The sequence below is a fragment of the Halichoeres trimaculatus genome, unplaced genomic scaffold (genome assembly GCF_033239565.1).
Source record: "Halichoeres trimaculatus isolate MK-OKI-2021-1 unplaced genomic scaffold, fHalTri1.1 fHalTri1_scaffold_15, whole genome shotgun sequence".
NCBI classification, from domain to species: domain Eukaryota; kingdom Metazoa; phylum Chordata; class Actinopteri; order Labriformes; family Labridae; genus Halichoeres; species Halichoeres trimaculatus.
The window spans coordinates 13,901,115-13,924,135 of record NW_027437193.1 but is presented as its reverse complement, the minus strand read 5'-3'; the positions used below and the strand labels follow the sequence as shown (position 1 = coordinate 13,924,135).

The following is a 23,021-nucleotide window of genomic DNA, read 5'->3' as shown; positions in this document are numbered from 1 at the left end:
GCAAATCCCATCGCTACTAAAAGAGTGTTATAATTCACAAGATAGTTCATTTGAGTAGGTAGCATATATGTAGTACAAAAGAGCACAATAGAGAAAATAGATGCGACCAATTCGTTTAATTAAAAAAATATTTTTTATAGTCTCAATAACGTTAAGTGAAAGCCTGCCTTGCAAAAATTGATTATTAGTCTGTTGAAAATGTTTAGTGAAAAATTACAATCGGATATTGCGTTTTTAATGGAAAATAAGGAAACAATCAAAATCCTTAAATTGTTCGTTTTAAATGTGCAAAACAGTTATTTCGACGGTGAATAGATTCAGTCATTTTCAACGATTTTCCTTTGATCTGTTTCGATAAGCGAGGGAGTTTCCTCTGAATGTATATTAAAGGAACCACAATCAGGACAATTGATGTTACAAAAATCGACAAGACGGAAAGCTGTCAGATGTTCTGAGTGATCAACGCATCAAAACTTGATTGGTTGAAATCCCGATTGATGTCAGCATGGGACCAATCAGATTGAATACCGGTGAGTCATTGTCCAATCAGCTGCCCTTTGTCGACTCATCGTCTTGCGAGAAGGGGCGTTTGAGGGTGGGGTGACTCAGCCGGAAAACAGCAAAATTTTACACCTAGTAACCTGCGGATCAGAGTTCACTGGTAAGTCACATTTGCTTTGCTGGTTAATTCCGATGTGCAAATTGATTTGATGTGTAAAATATGGAGTGTCCATGCAGAAAACAGATCGTATCTCATACGTGTGTGCCAGCGGCTCGCTCGATGATGTTGGCTACCCAGGGTCAGGGCATATGTCGGCTGTCACTGTTCTGACAAGAGACGTCTGGAGCAAAATCAGCTAATTGTAAACTGCACAGCTGAACAATACGTACAATCGATAGTAGAGGTAACGTCTTTACAGGTATACGTTTATCTCCCTTCGCTTTGGAGCACTTTGACTGTGGGTAAGCTTGATCTACCACTCGTTTTTTTCCACAATGAAAGTGTCACTCCACTCACACGGAGCTGATTAGCTTCATTTCCTGCAGCTAGCTGCTCCGTTACTCCGTGATAATCTCGGTAATTTGCTAAAACTGTCTCGTGCTACCGTGGAAGCTGATTCTGACGTGAACAGGAGACTGGGGAGGAGAAGAGGGGGTGACCGTGGACCAGACCCTTTAGTCTTTCGTCTGAAGTACACATGTACTGCTTTTAATATGACATACAAAGTATGTCAGCATGTTCAAGGAGTTTAAATGTAGTGGCTTCAATGAAACCTTTTCACAAAATGCCCCCTCCTCTCTGGTCTTCCTGGCTCTCTCTGCCTTCACTGGTCTCATACCTCATTGTAAGCATTAGCCAAAACTGTAACACGTCCAACTTGCAATTCGAGTCAACAGTAACCTCCTTTCATAATGTCTATAAGTTTGGGTGGAGCTGTCACAGCCCACCCACCACCTTCAATTTGACTACCCAGTCTCAAAAAAGCTGCATTTCCTCCCAGTGATTCACTGAAGCCTGGGCATCATCCTCCAGATGTGCATTGCCAGCATGCTGCCCCACCTACAAACAGTTTACAGCTATTCAGAGCAGCTGTAACTGCTGTCTTTCTCCTGATACTAGTTTAAATGAACTTAACTTGTTCTGTTATGACAAATGCACAACATAAAAATGCTAAAATCGCAGCATGCGTATGTGTCGAGGTCACTGTTTCCTGAGATTGCAGCTCTGGACTTGATGCATAATTTGGCTGACATTTAGGCTTTTTTAGTCTTTGTCCCTGCAGATAGGCTGACTACATATTTCTGTATCTGAAACATCTGAACGACTGACTTCTTATTAATTTAAGATACAAACACGTCAGTGAAAAATAAAATTGAACTTATTTTTTCCACTACACCTCAGTGCAACTCAAGATTTTTATTATACTTCTCTTAAATCACATCCATGTATGAAATTTCCCCAATAGCTTTATGAGCTATTATGACATGCTTCACATCTATTACATTGCACCTTCTTTTGCATGTGTTTATTCCCAAAGCTGGACTTGTACCTTTATCTCAGTGTTAAGTGAACGCTGCAGAACTCGAATCAGTAATTCCATGAACAAGTTGGGTGGAAGACACTTAAAAAAATTGCAGACATGTCTTTGTTTTCTTATTGTTGGGCATAAATGTTGTTTTACCTCTTGTTATGGCTGTATTTTTACTTACTCCACTTTAGGGTTCATAATTTATGGTAGAATGCATGCTTCACTTTTGTGGTGACAGGCCTGTCAGACTGGGAAGTGACATCTCATGAAAGCCAGGCTAAGGCTTTGGCACCCAGTGTATCAGTGGCAGCATGAGGAATGTGATGGCTCTGCATATGTCACAGGGTTTGTGTGAAGTTTAAAAAGAAAAAATACTTGATTCTCAGCACAACCTTAAAAACATCCTCCATGGACGATCTGATAGCAGAGGGCTTAAAGTCAAGGGTCCACCAGAATTAACCAATCCCATCCACATGCTGCTGGCTATGTCACCAACAGCAATTTAAAGTTCACTGGACACTGCAGCATGTGCCTGGAGGAGCTGGGACATCCTGGTTCAAAGACAACAAACTCTTTCTCTCAGCAGCAGCAGCCCCTTTGAGAGCAGTCTTTATCTAGAAAGCCCTTTTTGTCATTTACTATTTTGCTGTAGCACTTGACACAATCTCAGTTCTATCTGATAATACTTTTGCAAAAGAAAGACAGTTTGTATCTTCAACTTTCTTGTTTTTTTTAAACATACCTTCATGTAACAGTTCCTGTTTCCTCCTAAAGTTTGGCTATGTCACACTTCTGCTTGCCACCTAATACAACACAGACCAGTGTGCTTACTATTGTGTGAATTTTATGAGACCAGAATGCTGCAGTTGTCACTTTCCAGTCCGAAACAGCCTATAGCATTGCTGTCGTATAAATGTGCTGCTGCATGCATTTGATACTTGGCAGAGACATTTCTTAGTGTCACAGTTTAAGACTGGCGCTTGGTTATGCCATGTGCTTGGCTCTGCAGGAATTTTTGGAAAGGCTAACAAGAATGTTTGACCCAGTTAAGGCCAGTATTCCTGAATATTTTACCCTCTAAAACAATCACATAAGGGATAGATTCTACACCAATGCCTTTAGTTTAGTCGCGCATGTCCGCAATTCATGGCTCAAACTTGAGCTTTACTGATGTTGCTCAAACAAGCTCCAACATGAGTTAGTTTCAATTTAATAATATTCATCCCCCTAAATTTCAGTGGGGAAAAAATGCTGGAATTTGATGTAGCATCTCCCAAGCAAAGCTTCACTAGAAAAAACTGCATATCTTTGCATAGAAAGCAAGTTTGTCTCCCTTGTACAGAATTGCGATCCCACTGATGAATTATCTTTTTTAGAATTAGCTTTTTAAAGACTCCATAGTTTGGAGGCTCTGTGGAAAAGTTTTTGTGCTGTTGGTAACTTTGGCCTGAAGGTGGCACCAGAGGGGCATTTTTCAAGTCCACATGTATTGCTAGGGGTTAAAAGCATTAATGGACAGACTGTCTTAAATAAAAGTGAGTGCTGACACTGCAGCTAAAATGGATGCGTACACTAGATACATATTTCTGTCAATAGGCCCAGTGAGTGGCCTCTAAAGGTCAAACTGCTGTGCTAGTCACTGTGTTGACGGGATAAACTCAATTAGTTTTTAAGTTAGAAAGGTATGAAAATTGGCAAAAAGAGAGACCAGTGTTATACAAAGCTCAAGAGGACCTCTCAAAGTGATGTCAACAAAAATACTGATAGCACCCATCATTAGATTTTTTCAGTTTTCTGAAATTAATCTGAAAATTTCTTCAAAAATAACATGACCAAACAGCAATAATAATAATAATACTAAATTGATAGTCAAAAAATCTTATAATTTATTTAATAGTTAACCTGCAATTTCTTGATGCATCACTCGAAAAAAAAGTTTTGTTAGTACTATGTGGGTTGACCTTTGGGATATCCTTGAAAAGGTTAGATGCTTTGTTAAGCTGTTGTCACTCACCGCGCCCTGACTGTCAGTGTAACATTAGTATATCTATGTTGTTCTGTCACAAGAAAAAAGGCACTCTGTTACAAGAAAGAAATAAAATAATGTAAAGATGGAAAACAATCCAGGCAGGATAATAAAAAAGCAGTCATAGAACTGCTGCATCACTGGCCAGAGACCATGTTTCTGCAAATCCTTGCATAAAATTCCTGCATTGGAGCTCATAGCTGTGCCGTATTAGCTCATGGTGTCATCTAGTGCTGTTTCAGAGCCGTGTGATATAACTCATGCTTGTGAGATACTTTTTTTATTGATTACTAACCATGTTCAAGTGGGTTTATATCATATAAGGGTTGAAATTATTAATGGTACATTTGCATACTATGCTGTGTTTTGACAAAATTTGACAAAAAACAGTGCCCCCTTTAAAAAAATTGGTTGGGATCGAGTCATCACAGATTATTGGTTAATACTGATCTCTGATCAGATACCAGGAAGTTACTGAGCTCTCCGTGTGCGTGTGCGTGTGTGTGTGAGGAAGAGGCCAGGATTGGGAGCCGATGTGTTTATCAACATCAGGCTAGATTAAACATTGCTAGCTCAGCTATGTACATCCTAGGATTAAAGATTGAAATTTAATAAATGTATATTAGAAATGATGTGCCTGTGAACACACTCAAAAAAATAATAATCTTTTAGGTTTTTATAACCTAGTTGTAGAACATATATCAATCCTGTTGTTTATGCAAGCTGTACTTTAATCATATATTGACAAATGTTGTTCAAGCTCTTAATAATACTTTGGGTGTTTTCATTCTGTGTTTTTGAGAACTCATGTGGGAGTTATTAGTTTGCATCTTTTGCTTAGAGGTTGTTTTTGATTTGCTAGTCCCATCCTTTGAACTATAGGCCTGATGCCATTGCAGTTGGTGCTAGAATTTACTGGAAAGCAATCAAAAAGCCTCTTAACAGCTTTCCTTTTAGTAGAGGCAGAATAGCTTCTTATTATAATTAATTTTGTACATACACAAGGGCAAGGGAGATTTTTCAAAATAGCAGGATTGATTCGATATCAAACCCAAGGTTTTGAGTCTTTTATCAAACTGATATTTGATACCCTTATCATTTTAGTGCAACGCCAATTTCAATAACTGCCCAAATGAGTTCAGTATGGGCTTAAAGCTGAGATAGCTCAGTCATAAGTGATCCATTGAGAATAGTTGCTTATAGTACATAAATCCAATACAAAAGCTGGTGGTTCAGAGCACAAGAACAAGATGTGGAAACACAGAGAGAGGATAGCTTAACAACCACAGGGATGCATTCTTCACATTTCAAACACCATGTGTGTCAAATTTAGGTCCTTGAAGCTGCACTGCAATGACAAATAATAGATGAATTACATTGTTACACCCTGCTGGATAAATGTAACATATTCCAGCTGAAAATTATTAGGTTATTGATTGTTCTGTGGTCAACAGAGACCACCATTTTATTGGTTTATAAATTATAATAATGATGTATACATGCATAATTTACTGCTGTTGCTTTAGCTAATCATTACATCAATAAACATAAACCTGAGATTGGTAAAAATAAAGTTCACATTATTTTCAGTGTCCATTTCTCTTCCTGCTATTGTCCCTCTTAGTTGTTTTTTATTATTATTATGTAGAACATTAGTCATCAGAAAAACAGTGCTACAAAATATTATCTGCTGTCAGTTGTTTTATTGGTGTATTTTTTGCATATATTTTGCAGTTTATTGATTCACATGGTTAGTAATCAAAGCTATTTTAAGTAGTCCTTTTGATCATCCATATCCATACATTCATCAGGATCTGTCTGTGTTTTCTGTTTACACACACCTGTTGGGTGCTCTAGAGCCAGGAAATCATCCTGGATTAAAGCTGAAAGTGGGTTCAGCTGTGTTTTCCTTTATTTGAATCCTTTTCGTCCTCTCTGTAGTTGCTTTGATATTGTCTTGGAGTACTTGAGGAGTGGCCTCGCTGTCGCAAAGATAGCCTACGTCTTAAACGCATCGAGCATTAATGGATAAGTCCTGACCAATACTGGTGACAAAGATGATATCTAGTTAGCACACTTATAATCAGTGTAATTTGTTGTACTGAAATAGCCCACCATAAGGAGGAGGCAGCCAGTCCCATCAGTCACGTGGTACGGGGTGCAGCGACGTCATTAGGGCAGAGATTTGTGAAGAATAAGCAGACAGAAGGAAGGAGCCCCGGAGGTGCGGCACTTTCTTAGCATTTGCAACGTTCCTGTTGTTGTTTTTTGTTGTTTCCCGGCCAGACAGAGAACAGAGTATCTGTTCCACATTATAGAGACCCAAATGCCCGGTCCCACCCAAGCCCTTTCCCCAAATGGAGAGAATAACAACGACATCGTCCAGGACAACGGATCCAACATCATTCCTTACAGGAAAAATACAGTGCGAGGAGAGCGCGCCTACAGGTAAATCAGTGTAAAGTCGCATTTGATATTCATGTAGAGAAATCATAAAGGGACAAGACACTGCTGCAGACACAACCCCGCATTCTGGCCTGGTCCTCCTTTCACGTCGTGTGTTGGTTTTGCTTTGCACCCATCTGCTATTTTTTCTCCCCCCCGTTGTCTCTCCTGTCATGTTGGCGTAAATCGCTATCAAGCTAGCATAAATCCGTCTTCATCTTAATCTGGATTTTAGCCTCCCCTCCCTTTAAGATCATTGCTTACACGAGTTAAATGTGAAATGGTTTCGTGCGCAGTGGCTGGTTTTTTGGAGGACTGGTTGTCAGATGACAGCAATACACCGACAGACGCCCCTGCTGCTCTGCTAAAATATTCCCACCCTGACATGACACTTAATGCAACTCAATCACATGTTATAACGGTGTGTGTAGATTTTAGCTTTTGTTTGCGAGTGTAAAAAACCTTAGTGAGTTGCTACACAAGCCCGATCTACCCGTCCTCTCTTTGAATTGAGGCATCAGCCCAGCCCTGTTGTCGGCTGGCTATCCCTGCCCGGCTAACAAAGCATGCTAGCAGCAGCACATACATCCGCTTTGTTGACATGGGATCGACTGGCCCACTTTCCTTCCTCCTCTTCCCGGAGAATCACTGAACCGAAGTGCTGCTCCTGCAGTGCTGTGATGTTCAAAACTTTACTGTTGAAGGATTTTAGTACCCTACGTACAACGGAGTTTACCAGATATGGACGAAAATCATTAAAATACAGCGTTACTTAAACGAAATATGACTGATGCTACAATGAAACCTATCAATGAAGTAAGCTGATTTGAATGTTGCTTCATTCCTCATTATGATACATGATATAAAGAGGACTGTTCACTTAATTGATATATATTACTGAGACATACACTTCAAATATTTAATCCTGATTCGACTTTAAAAGTAATTCATACCATGTTTTTTTACATTGTAGTAAAACATTGCAAAAATGTGCAACCAAAACTTAGTATATCTTTCTTAACATGATCTCTCAACGTTGTACATGTTAAATTAAGTCATGATACACTTAAACATACTTTATTATACAGTTGTGTGGATGGTATACTTGGTCTGAGACTTTTTTCCAGGTCTTGAAAGTTATTGCAAGCTGTTACTCATTGTTTTTGTGGCTAAGCCGTGCAACTTCTTAATCTGTGACTTACGGATCAAAGTTTTAGTTCCCTGGTAAAATGAGTAGCAGAAGTGGTGAAAGTATCCCAGGGCATACAGGTGAAATTGCAGCATTTTACACCAATCAAAATAGAAAAATAGAAAAAAATGTATCCTGTATTTCTAAAGCAGAAGAGATTTCTGATCTGATGTGGGACTTTGATTCAGTCTGAGAGAGCAAGTGGTAAAATGTGTCAGATACATTTTTGTCACGTGTGCTACAAAGGGTAAACTGTCCAGGTAAATTAATGTCGCATTAAAGTGTGTATTAAACTTGTGTACAGGTTTCTAGAAAACCATGTGATATAATGTTTCAGTTCAGAATTTATTTGGCTTGGCCTTTTAAAATGTTGCATTGTGTTTTGGACTGTTGGCTAGACATTGCAAGACACTTAAAGATCACATGGAGCTCTTTGAAACTATGAAGGTGGTTTTTAAGTCTTTGTTATAACCTGATGAGGTAACCACTGATTGAGTAGGCACACACCTCAAGGATGGGGTTGATATATGATGTAAAAATGTTACTACTGATGATATACAGCGGTGAGGGGTTTTTGTAAGGTGCATGTAGCACATATTTGCGCTGCGAAACTGATGTCAATCCTGATTCATTATTTCTGTATGGACTTCAGGGAAATTTAATGTATTAATAATAAAAATCTAATGTAATATGATCTTTTTGTTTTGGGATAAATGTTGAAGTACAAAAAGTGCTGTTAAACTGTAATCATTCTGATTGAGTCATTCAAGAAGTCACTGTGGGTTGGTTATCTTTAATATTCTGGTGGAAAGAGTGATTGATGTGCTGGAGTGAAGATACTCAGCAGATAAATCCTGTAGTTTTTTTTAAATTCTTTTTATTCCGAAAACATGTATTTCTGTTTTAGTGTCGTATAACATGATGAACTTGTGTATAAATGCATATCTCGTGTTTCTGAGTGGTGTTATTCTCTTGTTACAGTTGGGGGATGGCGGTCAACGTATATTCTACCTCAATAACCCAGGAGACTATGAGCAGGCATGATATCACTGCCTGGGTTAACGATATTCTCTGCCTAAACTATACAAAAGTGGAGCAGCTCTCCTCAGGTAAGAATAGAATTTAACAAGATCCCTTTTTGGCTTGTCTCTCTTTCTTAGCTCGTCCTGCATGGGTCAAAGAATGCATGTTTCCGAGATTACATCTTCACCACGTGAGGATTCGTATACGTTTCAGTGTAAGCTGGCAGTTGAATCAACCTGTGGCAACATGCTCACCTCTCCTGGGCAGAGAGTTGTCTATAAATAAACTTGTAGCCTACCGTGTTCTTCTGCCGTGACCAAGTAATCCAATTTCAGTCACTAGAGAAACACAGCCCCCTGCTTTTCTTAAAGAGTAATCTGCTTCTTTGATTTCTTCCCGTGTGCCCTCTGTGTTTGGAAGTGGGTGAGCACCACGAGATATAAGTCACATAAGCCCAAGTTTAGCCGGTGTCCTCTTTTTCAAACGGATTAAGGTCCAACAAGGCTCCAGGTTTATATCAACAATGTTTCCAAGAATTTGCATGAAAAGTTCCCCCTTCTAAAAAAAACAAAGTCAATGATCTTGACCTAAAAAGGTTTTTCATCTCCCTTTTTATTCTAGTGGGTTTTTTTGTCAGTCTAAGACATGCATGATTCTATATCCCAGCTTGTATCTTGACTCAGTTTTTAGTATTTTCTTGTCTAATCTTTGGGGAAATTAAAAGCCCTGTGTCCTAAGTTAATAATTTGTCCCGTCACTAGGCGCTGCATATTGCCAGTTCATGGATCTACTCTTCCCTGGATGCATCAGTCTTAAGAAGGTCAAATTTCAAGCTAAGCTGGAGCATGAGTACATTCACAATTTCAAACTGTTGCAAGCATCATTTAAAAGGATGAATGTGGACAAGGTGAGTTTGCACATTCTGATGATCATCTTAAGCAGAAGTTTCAGTTTAAATGAACTGCATGATTCATTTTTTTTCATTTTACTTCCCTCTCCTCTGGAACTCAGATTATTCCTGTGGAGAAACTTGTGAAAGGCAGATTTCAGGACAATCTTGATTTCATTCAGTGGTTTAAAAAGTTCTTTGATGCTAATTACGATGGTAAAGATTACGACCCCGTGGCAGCCAGACAGGGTCAGGATGCCATTCCCCCTCCTGACCCTGGAGAGCAGATCTTCAACCTGCCAAAGAAGTCCCACCACGCAGCCAGCTCTCCAACTGCAGGTAGTCTTAATGCTCTGCGGAAAGGGAGCAACTCTTTTGCCACCCCAGTACTCCTGATATGTTTGCAAACATTGTATTCTATAACATTATCACTCTGTTGTCCATGAATCCCTCTGTAAAAACACTTTTCTCTGCTGCAGGAGCTTCAAGGTCGAGCTCAACAACCCCCAAGTCCTCAACACCGACATCCAGACCCTCGTCGGCCAAAAAGATCCCTGTAGCAGGGGCGGCCGCGGCTGCAGCAACTCCTGCCAAAGAGGAGAAGGAACTGGAAGCACAGGTCACGCATCTTACAGAGCAGGTAGGTTTATGAAAATCAAAGTCCTCTATGCTAAAGTTTAATAAAGCTTCTTTTTTTTAGCTATTCTTATAGTTCTGAAACCAATGACAAACAATCAGAGAACCAAACTTCTAATGTACAGTTGTGGTTAAAAAAAGAGGATTACAGTTTTAAAAACTTGAAGTAAGATGAAAAAATTGTTTTTTTGATTTCACACCTCATTATTTTTCTCTGTAGAGAGTAGAACATGAATGGGGGGCTTGTTTCAAGATTAAAAACCTTTCTTTGTGATGTGGCAGTTGCCTGGGCCTTGCCCTTTTTTGAAGGGAAGAAGAAACTGAACAAAACTTAAAAATCCAGTTCTGATACAGACATGTAGCAACAGGAAGGAACTCAGCGACCAACCAAACCAATAAATTCCCCCTACATTCGGTTTCATCTTGTGTTTTAGATTTTTTTATACACACATTCTAAAATCCAATCAGCATTTTGATTGATGTCAATAATTTATTAACTTCCTTTGTTGACATGTAAACTACAAAAGTAAGACATAAAAAAAAAGATAAAATTCACAGTGATCTAAAAACCAAGGGAAGGCAAGTTTTCATACTTCATGTGGCTTTTATTTTACTGAAGAACATGTATGCAGCTGTGCTTGTAAAAAAAACTCAGTCCCCAAACATGTAGTAAGTGACATTAAACAGAGAAATGAGACGTCCTCATGAGTGACTAACAAGTGTGTTGGCAAATGACCGAACAGATCAATAGATTATGTAAACAATGATTAGAAAAGATTGATTTTCAATCCATTAAAAAATCAATTGAGCAGCTTATTCTGGACTCTAGTCCCATGGGATTAACTCTTTATGCGATTTGTATAATCTAAAGTTGTTATAATTCTTTTTTTTATATGGATGGTTTAGCAGATGACATCTGAAAGGTGCTGCTTTGTTGTAATGTGGTCTCCAGTAAACTATTTGCTGAATCTGCAGCTGCTCTCAGCTCTCAGTATTGTGTTGTCCCAGTTGCCACTTGAGTGTTTTTTGGTTTACTGATAGTTATCATAGTGGATATTACCTGGCACTCAAGTGATTGTGAACAGCAGTTGTCAAAAAAGAATAAAAGAAAAAAAAGCAGAAAAAATCTTGATGAAGCTTGTATAAGTCCTGTAACAGTTTCTGATAATGAAGCTTGCATGTGTAAAAATCGAACCGGTCAATGTGTGACTCAGCTGTTGTCCAGTGTACCTTGTGGCTGCATGTCTGTTGCTTTTTGTCTGGGACCAAAGTCCACATTGTTTTGTGTGTGTTGCAAAGACAAATGTGGATGAATTTTGTATTTGTAGGTTAACACATTAAAGTCTGCACTGGAAGGAGTGGAGAAGGAGAGGGACTACTACTTCAGCAAGCTGCGAGAGGTGGAGCTGCTATGCCAGGATCAGGGGGAAGAAAACGGGCCGTTTGTTGAGCGGCTAATGGAGGTCCTGTACTCTTCAGACGAACAGGTCAGTCTCTTACCCTGAGATTCATCTGAACTGGATGCTTGTAAGGATTTTTTTTGTGTCCCTCAGATAAGTTTTTGCAGCTTTGTGCTCATCAGCACAAAATGTTAGGGCAGTGTCCCTGGTGGTTAAATCATGTGGGAGTTATAATGCGGTTAAAGAGATAAGAAGTCAGTCTCTGTGTATTCAGAGCGTACCTCAGGAGCACTCATTTTGAGTTTGCTTCTGTGTTCAGGAAGGAGCAGAGGCTGAGGGTGACGGAGAGGAGGCAGACCAGCACGCTCATGAGGAGGCACCAGATGATCAGCAGGAGGAACAAGATGAATACTGACTGCCATAATCATCATTCTCCCTCACCACAGTTACACCCCTCTTTTTAATATGTGAGAACTGTTGGAACGGATTTTAATTTTTCCTCATGGTTTCTTTTTTGTTCTCTCTGAGACTGAGCACATGAAGCAACCTCCTGAATGCAAGCACCATCACGGTTTTCATTTTTTGTATCTCTCCTCTGCTCGCTGTTCGATGTTTTTTCGTGACTTTTGGTGAACTGCTGTGGCAGGTTTGTGGAGACGACCTCCGAGCTCAGACCATCACAGAAGTTTCAGAGGACTGTGTGGGTGGAAAGTCAGTTCAAAATCTACAGTAGATGTGATGAAATGCTGAAGTTTAGACAGATAACTGTTATCTGTCAGTGCAAGTGTTAACTTCCCAGCTTCTGTTCTCTTTTCATTTTATTTTGTTTTATATTTTTCATATCAATGACATTAACCATAAGAATGCAATAAGCAAAGCCCTGAAAGGGCTCGTAGTGGCTCTTATTTAACCTCCTTCCATAAGTTGCACTGACATTTGACTCTGGAATGGACAATCTGTCCATAGACCCTCACCATATTTATTATTATTATTATTAAGCCTTAGAAATAGTGCAAGAATCTGCATTGCATCCTCGTGAAGGAGGACAATACAGTCAATGGATTGTGAATAAAATGTAGTTTAATGCCACCTTGTGACTGTTTGAAAGCTATCCACTTACAAATTTCAAGATTTCAGATAATCAGTGTGTTCAACAATGTGTTCTTCACACCACACAAGCTGGTTTGGTAATAGTTTACTATGTGTGTGATAAACATAGGGAAGGAAGAAACATTGTGGTTTAGTCTTATAATGGTGCAGCATTTTGTGTTTTAAACCTCAGCTGGAACTTGTGGTCTGTTCAGATTTCAGCCGTTTGTTTCTGACTATTTCTTTTTTAAAACCACAGGTCTTAGGGAGTCGGTTCACTGAGTAATTTGCCATGCTATATTCCAGTAAGTACATTACATTGTATACCCTTTCTTAATATTGCATTTACTAATCTTGAACTGGGCAGCGCACCATAATGCTTTAGTCTCATATATAATTGTGTAAATGAAAAAGGAATGTAAACATGTACTGTCAATAATTAATGAATGGTAAATGTTTTTTTCATGTCCCACTCATTATGCATTCCCCAAAAACGTGTTGCATGTATGCATTTTATTTGTGAATAACTTGACCTGCTTTTTACATATTTAATAAAAAAACAAGTATGTTAAGTGAGCTTTTTGTATGGTTAACCTGCTATTTGAAAGTTGTGGAGATTCGGATGGATTTGCTGTAATAAAATTACATTTAAGTTCAAAGGGGTGTTGTTATGTCACTGAAACAATTGGAAATTGACTGGCATTTAAAAAGTGAAAGAACTTAACCAAATCATCAGCTATATATGTCTGTAATATGTTGAAGTTTGATAGTGTTTTTAAATCTCTTTTAATCTTAGAAGCTGAAAATGTATTAAAAAGTGAGATAGCACGCCACCTCAGTAAAGTTCAAGGTCAATGTGGGTACATTTTTTTCTTTAGATTATATATCAGAATAGCATTTTCAGAGGGACAGACAGCAAAAGGAGATACTTATTTAGGTAGGTATTTACTAGTTAGGTAAAATTATCAGTACTATAGATACAGTGACTTCTATTTTCCACTCAAGAAAAAGTGCAGAAACAATGTTGGTAAAATGCAAATTCAGCAAAGTCAGAGCACTAAGTGTACATGCCAGTGTAACTTGATTTTACCATCTCCATGAGTTCAGAAACTCGAGGTGACATGAATCCAAACATATGGTTGGCTCTGCATGCCAGTGAGTTAATTTCAGGATTTATTTTTCTATAGATTTATGTATTTATAGTGTGGGCAGTGGCAGCATGGCATGTCCAATCTTTCACAGTGACTAGCCTGTCCTTTTTTTTTTTTTTTAACTTTAGATTAGCAGACAGTTATCCTGTTAACACAGAAAAACAAGATGTTACCGATTAGATGTGTTCAATGGCGTGATTTTGGTTTTCTTTTGCACTGTTCTTTGCATATATTTTAAGATATTTGCTTCGTAATGTATTAAGTATATTTATATAATTGAAATGTAAGACGAAGAAAGAATCATTTTCAGACGGATATAAGTAGCTGTTTAAATAGTACACGACATTTCAAAAATCTAACTTGCTTATGTATTCAAGCATCAGCTTGCCGCCGCCGGTCCACGCTGTTCAAGAATCCAACACACCCTCTGCAGATTGAGTAACAGTTATGATAAGTTAGCCCAGTATGGGAAACGAGTAAGTTAGCAGACACCGGTACACTGTTTTTGCTTGAAATTTGGGTCAAAATAGAATTAATTTGGGAGGGCCAGTTGATAAAAGCAAAAACTGTTGGAATTCATTTAAATGCTTTCACCATGTCTGCCAGAAAGGTAAGAAAATGCTAGGTAGCTTAGCAGGGAAGTTAAGCTAACTTGAAGCTACAGGCTAGTTAGCGTTGTCAACTCATGTTACCCAGCGCAGCCCACCCACACTTCTGTGGAGTTTACCTGTCAAATGTGGATTAAGAGAGTAAAAGTTTCACAGTGTTTGTTATTTTAGGTCGTTAAAAGAGGTTAATAATCATCGCTAAGCCAAACGCCATTTAACCAGTTTGATTGATACGTGTGGAAAACTTCTTCAGTAAATAACTCTTAAACGCGCATCCTCTCTAATTCTGCAGCGTAAAAGATACTCCAAAGACATTAAGTGTATCTTCTTCCCGGATGATGTGGAGAATAGTTTCTCAAAGCCAGCAGCCAGAGAGCCATCGTCACTGTCATCTGTGTCTTCTGCAAAGAGCTGGGAGAAATGTGGAGACAGCTTTCTGGAGTCCCCGGTGATAAAGGTTGATAAACTTTTATGGGGTGCATTATGGCATGATTCAGACCTGTTTAACACTAGTGTAGTGGCCGTTTATCCACCAAAAAAAGACAACAAAAGTTTCAAACAAACTTTCACAAAAAAAACTCAAAAGGCCACTCTTGCACCGTGGGTTGTGGTTTACGCGGATGGGAAAATAATCATAAGGTCCAAACTCATGTCAAACTTTCACAAAAATGTGGTTTATTAATCCAAAAAAAATCAAACAAACGGAGAACAAAGGAAAACTCCCCATGTGGCTCCCGCTCCGGTAAAAAACCATCTGCCCACCCAGGTGCATGCTGGTCCCTACCGTAAGCTTACCTATATAACCTAAAGTGCCACTGTGCCCAATTTAAACAAATAATTAACAAAACACCCAAACTAAAGGAATGGTAAACTACTAAAATACTAACAAAAACGTAATCATAATTAAATCAAAATAAATTGATTTAAAAATAGTGAAAATCTAAACACTAAACTAAATTCTAAACAAAGCAAAGAAAAACACTAAATAGCTCCTACACTCCGGCCCCTAATTGTGCATTTAATCACAATTACTTTAATTTCTCAAAGGAGCTATTCACTCTACTCCAACCAATGACTAGACAGTCTATCTTATTATCTTCTTCTTGATGAACCTGAAACAAAACAAAAGATAGAGTCAAAAAGAGAGAGAAAGCAAGAGAGAGAAAAAACAAGAGAGAGGGGAAGGTCCAACGTTGTCACACTCCTGCTTCCAGCAGCAGGCAGAGCTTTGTCACTGGCCTCTCCAGAATGCTGGTTCTTGTTTGAAGGCGCACAGAGCGCACCAGGCCCTTGGCATCTGCTCTCACATCCAGAATTTTCCCCATCAGCCAAGATCCTCTTGGAGCTGTGGCATCTGCAATGAGGACTATGTCTCCAGGAGTCAGACTTCTTCTCGGCCTTGTCCACTTCTGTCTCTCTTGCATCATTGGTAAGTATTCAGAAGTCCATCTTTTCCAAAAGAGCTCTGCCATGTATTGTACTTGCCTCCACCTTTTTCTGATGTACAGGTCGCTGGGATCAAACAGTCCTGGCGGCATGACTGGCTTGCCTTTTAACGTCAAAATGTGACTGGGTGTGAGTGCCTCCAGGTCATCTGGGTCATCAGAGACCTTTGTGATTGGTCTGTCATTCAATATGGCCTCAGCCTCACAGAACACAGTGTGGAGCCCTTCATCGTCCAGAATTTGCTGTTTGAGAACTGAAGTGAGAACGCTCTTCACTGAACGAATCAAGCGCTCCCACACACCACCATGATGAGAAGCTGCAGCTGTGTTAAAATTCCACTTGATTCCATCCTGAACCAAAGCTCTCTGAATGTTAACATGATTTAAACCAGCCAGACTTTCTTTCAGCTCCCTGTTGGCTCCAACGAAGTTTGTGCCGTTGTCAGACCTAATGGTGGAGACTGGGCCTCGTCTACAGATGAACCTGCGGACAGCATTTATACACGAATCCGTATCCAGTGTATGTGCCACCTCCAAATGCACCGCACGGCTGGTAAGACAAGTGAAAAGCACTCCATACCTTTTAAGAACACTCCTGCCTCTTTTAACGTCAATAGGCCCAAAGTAGTCAACTCCAACATCTGTAAAGGGGGCTCTATCAGGCAACACTCTTTCCTCAGGCAGGTCTGCCATCTTCTGTTCAATCAGCTTCCCTCTGTTGCGCCTGCAACCCACACAGTCAGATATCACTTTCCTTGCAGCAGAATTTGCATTGATGATCCAGTACTTCTGCCGCAGTCTGGACATCATGTGATTTCTTCCTGCATGGCCCAGCTGATGATGAATATGGCGCAAAATCAGTACAGACACATGCAGATCTTTGGACAGAATTACTGGATGTTTGGACTGAGCTGGCATTGCTGATCGACCCAGCCGACCTCCTACTCTGAGGATTCCATTGTCCATCACAGGATCCAGTCTGTACAGTGGACTCCCCTTAGAAACACTTTTACAGCCACTCTTCAGTGATGCAATTTCAGCTTTAAACTTGTGTTTTTGTACATACTGAATGATTGACTGTTCTGCTTTCTCAAGATCCTCAGGGCTCAGACTCTGTCCTTTGAGCGTGGCTTTAAAGCTCTGAATTTTCTTTTCCACTGCAGATCCTTGAGTCTCCAGCTCATCCTTATTGAATTCTGCAGAGGCACACAACTCCTTTCTTTTCTGTCCCAGTAACAGAAGAGCTCTCTTGACCATCAGCCACCACGCAACAGATCTCTTTAGTCTCATCCAAGATGAAAAGTGACAAAGCAGGCGATCTGTGGCATACTCAGAACCTGCAACAACAGAGTTCACTGTCACATCCTTTTTGACCTCTGGGTCATCTGTAGGAATCACATCAAGATCAGCATCCAACTTAGGCCAAACCTCCTTTGGCTCACAGAGAAACTTTGGACCATTTATCCATCTCCTGCCTTTCAGGAAAGTCTCTGCCCTCATTCCTCTTGAGGCATCGTCTGCTGGATTCTCCTTTGATCCAACATATCTCCACTGATCGACACTTGCTGCTTCTCTGATGATGGACACTCTGTTTGCAACAAAAGTGTGAAATCGCCTGGTTTCATTATGGATGTATTTGAGTACAGTTGTGCTGTCACTCCAGAAAACTGACTTCTCCAGCTTCAGGTGCAACTCCTTCTGAAGCATTTTATCAACTCTGACTGCAAGAACTGCTGCTGTGAGTTCCAGTCTAGGAATCGTCATCTGCTTCAGTGGAGCAACTCTGGCCTTTCCCAACAGAAAAGCAACTTGAACTCTGTCATCCTTTTCCAGTCTCAAATACGACACTGTTCCATATCCAACTTGGCTGGCGTCAGAGAAGTGGTGAAGCTGAGCTGTGTCAGGGTCTCCAAAATCTCTGGATTTAATACATCGATCCACACTGAACTCAGCCACCTTCTGAAGATCATCCAACCATTCAAACCACTTCTTGGAGAGGGAATGAGGTATGGCTTCATCCCACCCCAAACCTCTCCTGCAAAGCTCCTGTAGCAACAGTTTGGCTGGAATAGTGAATGGGGACAAAAATCCTAAGGGGTCATACAGTGAGCTAACCACTGATAAAATGCCTCTTCTGGTGTGTGGCTGTTCCTGTAGTGAGGTCTTAAACTTAAATTTGTCTGTTTGGATGCACCACTGTAGCCCCAATGCTCGCTCCATTGGCAGTTGGTCCACATCCAAATCCAGTTCCTTCACTTCCTTTGCTCTGCAGTCTTCAGCAATTGACATCAGCACTGTTCGGCTGTTGCTGATCCATTTAGAAAGATTAAAACCTCCTTTCTGGCAAAGCGCAGTCACATCCTTAACCAACTGGACTGCTTTCTCTTCTGAGGCCACTGATTTCAAGCAGTCATCAACATAAAAATTACATTTGACTGTGTTTACCACTTCTTCAGGAAAATGTTGGACATTGTCATCTGCAGTTCTCTTCAGTGCATAATTTGCACAGCTTGGTGAAGAGACCGCTCCAAACAGATGTACTTTCATGCGGTACTCCACTGGAGACTGTGAAGTGTCTCCACCAGGCCACCAGAGAAAGCGGAGGAAGTTGACGTGTTTTTCAGAAACATGAACTTGATGGTACATTGCTTGTATATCAGCCATCACAGCAACAGGCTCTTGTCTGAATCGAACGAGTACCCCAATTAAAGAGTTGGTCAAATCAGGGCCCTGCAACAGCTGACAGTTCAGTGACGTCCCTTTGTATGCTGCTCCGCAGTCAAAAACAACTCTTAGCTTGCCTTTTCTGGGATGATAAACCCCATGATGAGGGATATACCACACACTGTCACTCTGCTTCAGCTGATCAGAAGGCACAAGCTCAGCATACCCTTGAGTCACCATGTCATTTAAACATGTTATGTATTGTTCTTTGAATTGACTGTTCTTGACAAACTTTCTTTTCAGGCTCTGGAGGCGCTGTTCTGCAACATGGCGATTGTTTGGCAAGAGGGGGCTTTTCTCCCTGAAAGGTAAGTCAATGCAGTAGTGTCCTCCAATTAACTTTGTTGTGTTGTTCATAACATCCATAAACTTCACATCCTCTCTGGACATTTCAAGCTGCTCATCTGATGACCTCTCATTAAAGTCATGGTTGAATTGTCTAACCAACATTTCCTGCAGATGTTCAACGGAGATCCGATTGGATGTTATAGCAGAGCAGTCACTTTTGTTCTTGTTGCTTTCACCGCGAAGTGGACCATTGATGACCCAGCCAACTCTAGTTCTGACAGCATAAGGTCCCTCATCCTGGCTGTTGATTATCTCCCAGGGCTCCATCACCTTTGCTGCATCGGTTCCGATAAGCAAGTCAACCCCTTCATTGATGTCGTGAAGTTGAACATCCTTGAGATACGACCACTGGTCAACATCCTCTTGTCGTGGAATATTGAGTGTGGAAACAGGCATATCCTTTTGAGTTAAGACATCGGGTAGCTCAATGAAGTCATTCATATTCATACCAGACACTTCAAGGCCAGACAGCACATGAGCATTTACAATCTTTTTTTGACCCATTGTTCTCAACGAAATGCTTGTCTTTTTACCCTTTAAGTTCAACTTTCTTGCCAAGCTCTCTGTACAAAATGTTCCTGAACTCCCAGGGTCCAAAAAAGCATATGTCTGGACAGTTTTGTTGTTCTTTTGACTTTTGACTTTGACAGCAACAATAGAAAAAATTGAGGAATCTTCATGACCGGCCCCGATATGACCACAAGTCTGAGACACTGAAGGCGAAGCATTTGAAAGACTCACAGACTGATTGGAGGATGTTCCTTTATCCTGCCGCTCTATGTGAAGGACACTTAGGTGCTTTTGATGGCACACATCACAATCCAACCGACTCCTGCAGTCTTTGCTGATGTGACCCACTTTCAAACATCCAAAGCAGATTCCTTTTTCTTTAATGAAGTTGATCTTGTCCCTATGTACTTTCACTTTGAACTGTGAGCATTGATCCAGACAATGATTACCTTGAGAACAGAACAGGCAATTGAGAGTGGACAGCTTGACCTTATTTCCTGTATGTTGACCGATGACTCCTTCCTTGACTGTAGTGACATTGGTGGCAAAACTACTCCCCTTTTTCATTTGTTTGAAGTGGCCAGCAGTGGATGTTTTGGACTTGGTGGGCTGAAGGTCTTGAATGTTACCAAAAACTGGATCTGAAGCTATTTTGACTTGTCTTTCAATAAACCTCACAAGATCAGTGAACATTGCTCTCTCACCCCTTCGTTCTTGCAGATCACAAGCAACATTTCTCCATTTTTCCCTTAATTTATAAGGAAGTTTTAAAATGATGCTTCTCATGTTTGATGGTAAGTCCAGCTCTTTCATGTACATCAGTTGTTCTGTTAAGTTTGCACAACCACGTAGAAACAAAGAGAAAGCTTGCAACCCTTTAATGTCCTCACTTTTAACAGGTGTCCAGCTGAGTATCTTTTCCATATATGCAGCAGCAATTTTATGTTCATTTCCAAAGTGCTGTGCAAGAAGACCTTTGGCTCTGTGGTATCCCTGCTCTGGTGGTAAATGTTGACAACTCTGCACCAGGTCCCTTGGCTGCCCCCTGGTGTACTGTTCAAGGAAATGTAGACAGTCACTCCAATTATCTGTTTTAGCCTCCACCCCATTTTCAAAAGCTCTGATAAAAGATCTGTATTGGAGAGGGTCTCCATCAAACACAGAGATGTTCCTAGATGGGAGGACAGAGCACAGATTTTGTTGGACAAGCAAAGCAGCGATGTCATTTTGCCTTTGCATGATGTTAACAATGTCATTTTGATAGCTGTCAGTCAGTGGTTGAGCCTGATGGTGAGTATGTCCCATTTGAATTCCATTGACAGTTTGCATCACATGAACTGGAGCATCGACCTTAAGTGTCATTTCATCCATTTGTTTTATCTGTCTTTGTTTAGGCTTGACAACTGGTGGTTGGAGTACAGAAGCAGACAAACCAAGAGCATGATCCTTTTTATCAATGACATCAGGAATAAAAGTGCAGGCGTCAGTATTTAATTCACTCACTCCTTGTGGCTTATTCCTTTCATAGTAAGAATTCATGCCGTTTGAACGTTTTGAGCCACACTGTGAACTGTTTTCCAAGACTTGAAGTTTTGCTTTTGTTGCTGCCAGTTCCGTTTCAAGCTCAAGTTGCTCCTTTTCCCTCCTTAGCTTTTCCTGTTGCTCTTCTATCTGATGTTTCCTTTTTTGCGCAGCAATGCGCTCCTCAAGCGCTGCTTTATCGGCCTCAGCCTTAATGCGCGCGGATGATGTGTGGGAAATCCGTGATAGGCGAGAGGATGCTTTCTCAGAGTTTTCCTTTACACTTGGAACATTTGAGACACTGTCTTCAGGATTTATTTCATCAGCGTTGCATCGTTCATCAGGCATGTCTTTATTTGGCTCAACACATGGATGACTTGCGTCAAAAAGCCAGCCTTTAACCTTCTCCGTGAAATCACAATATTCTGTCATTTTGTCAGTGAAGTATTTGCTTTGTTTTTCAGCATCATCTTTGGGCAAAGGTAAACTCATGAAAGACTTGTGGATATCATGTGCGTCTTCATAACACTTTACGAACACAGAGAGCTCATTCTTTACTGAATCGACATTTTCCTTTGATGCCATCAGGGCATTTATGTTTTCCATACATCCTTTGGCTTGTTTGCATTTTGCTCTTCGTTTTTCCTGGAGTGTTATCAGACTATATCCAAGACCTTTGACAGACATTTTAACAGCTCTTCTTGGCCTTTCAGCGTCCTCTGCATCGACATCAGACATTTCCGTTTCTTTTATTTATTTCCTTTTTTTGCAAACCAATCACAGTTCATGAACACATAAGAGAGCAGGTTGCAAAACACTCGTTGATTATTGACCAACAGATCCTCTTCATCAAACACACACAGCGATCAGACTTTTATGAATGAATGAAGGCGCGTGGCCGTGCGTAAAAGCAGACGTGCGGCGGTTCAACCATTATTCCTTGAATTCCATGCATTGTGAAACACTGTCAAACTCCACTCGTTTGGCCGTTTTCCATTACGGCTCTGAACAGTTAAATCACATACCAGTTTCCTCGAAAAAGGTTGAACATCTTGTCGATCTGGGCCAGGTAAAAGCTTAATGCGCGCTGCCGCCTCCGCTGATAAATCCAAAAGGTGATTAAACGCTGTCTTCAGTCCATTCATCCACATCCAAGCAATCCAAACAAATCCAGTCAGAAGTTATTCCTTTGAGTCGAAGGGCTGGTTTTTTACTTGTATGTAGTGGCCGTTTATCCACCAAAAAAAGACAACAAAAGTTTCAAACAAACTTTCACAAAAAAAACTCAAAAGGCCACTCTTGCACCGTGGGTTGTGGTTTACGCGGATGGGAAAATAATCATAAGGTCCAAACTCATGTCAAACTTTCACAAAAATGTGGTTTATTAATCCAAAAAAAATCAAACAAACGGAGAACAAAGGAAAACTCCCCATGTGGCTCCCGCTCCGGTAAAAAACCATCTGCCCACCCAGGTGCATGCTGGTCCCTACCGTAAGCTTACCTATATAACCTAAAGTGCCACTGTGCCCAATTTAAACAAATAATTAACAAAACACCCAAACTAAAGGAATGGTAAACTACTAAAATACTAACAAAAACGTAATCATAATTAAATCAAAATAAATTGATTTAAAAATAGTGAAAATCTAAACACTAAACTAAATTCTAAACAAAGCAAAGAAAAACACTAAATAGCTCCTACAACTAGCATCACTATAACCACCTTAAAACATCATTACTCTCATATTAATTGTGCACTGTGTCGATACTTGTTTTGTCGTTGCAGAACCTCAAATCATCTGGAAGGAAACTGTCACACATCAGAAAACTAACACAGTCCAGCGCTTTGGGTAATGTGTTATTGTGTGTATTGTTATTGATTTGTGCATGCACAACAGGTATGAAGATCAGTACAGCCAGAAACATTCAAAAATGTAGCAACAGATGAGTTTTAACCAGCTTCAAAAGTATGAAGGAGCTGATACCA

At 40.2% G+C, this 23,021-nt stretch overlaps 2 protein-coding genes across 4 annotated transcripts in view; both read left to right on the top strand.

Annotated features, from left to right (window-relative positions):
* Positions 1 to 564: 564 nt before the first annotated feature.
* mapre2 (microtubule-associated protein, RP/EB family, member 2) lies at positions 565 to 13,386 on the top strand. 3 transcript variants are annotated; one of them, XM_074688669.1, is made up of 9 exons: positions 571 to 661; positions 6,167 to 6,280; positions 6,375 to 6,504; positions 8,672 to 8,799; positions 9,475 to 9,620; positions 9,725 to 9,941; positions 10,082 to 10,242; positions 11,567 to 11,725; positions 11,958 to 13,386. In XM_074688669.1, exons 3-9 carry the CDS (start codon positions 6,383 to 6,385, stop codon positions 12,051 to 12,053), a joined length of 1,029 nt encoding a protein of 342 aa, XP_074544770.1. In that variant the 5' UTR covers positions 571 to 661; positions 6,167 to 6,280; positions 6,375 to 6,382; the 3' UTR covers positions 12,054 to 13,386. The 3 variants fall into 3 exon arrangements, with proteins under 3 accessions (XP_074544769.1, XP_074544770.1, XP_074544771.1); XM_074688668.1 differs by lacking the exon at positions 6,167 to 6,280 and having other exon boundaries at positions 565 to 661; positions 6,343 to 6,504; XM_074688670.1 differs by lacking the exons at positions 6,167 to 6,280; positions 6,375 to 6,504 and having other exon boundaries at positions 573 to 661.
* Positions 13,387 to 14,285: 899 nt separating this feature from the next.
* The window catches only part of spidr (scaffold protein involved in DNA repair), a 45,132-nt gene continuing 36,396 nt past the window's right edge, over positions 14,286 to 23,021 (top strand). The window contains exons 1-3 of the mRNA XM_074689072.1: positions 14,286 to 14,488; positions 14,779 to 14,943; positions 22,821 to 22,884. Coding sequence (XP_074545173.1) covers positions 14,474 to 14,488; positions 14,779 to 14,943; positions 22,821 to 22,884 — 244 coding nt within the window. The 5' untranslated portion in view covers positions 14,286 to 14,473. The remainder of the gene's footprint in view (positions 14,489 to 14,778; positions 14,944 to 22,820; positions 22,885 to 23,021) is intronic.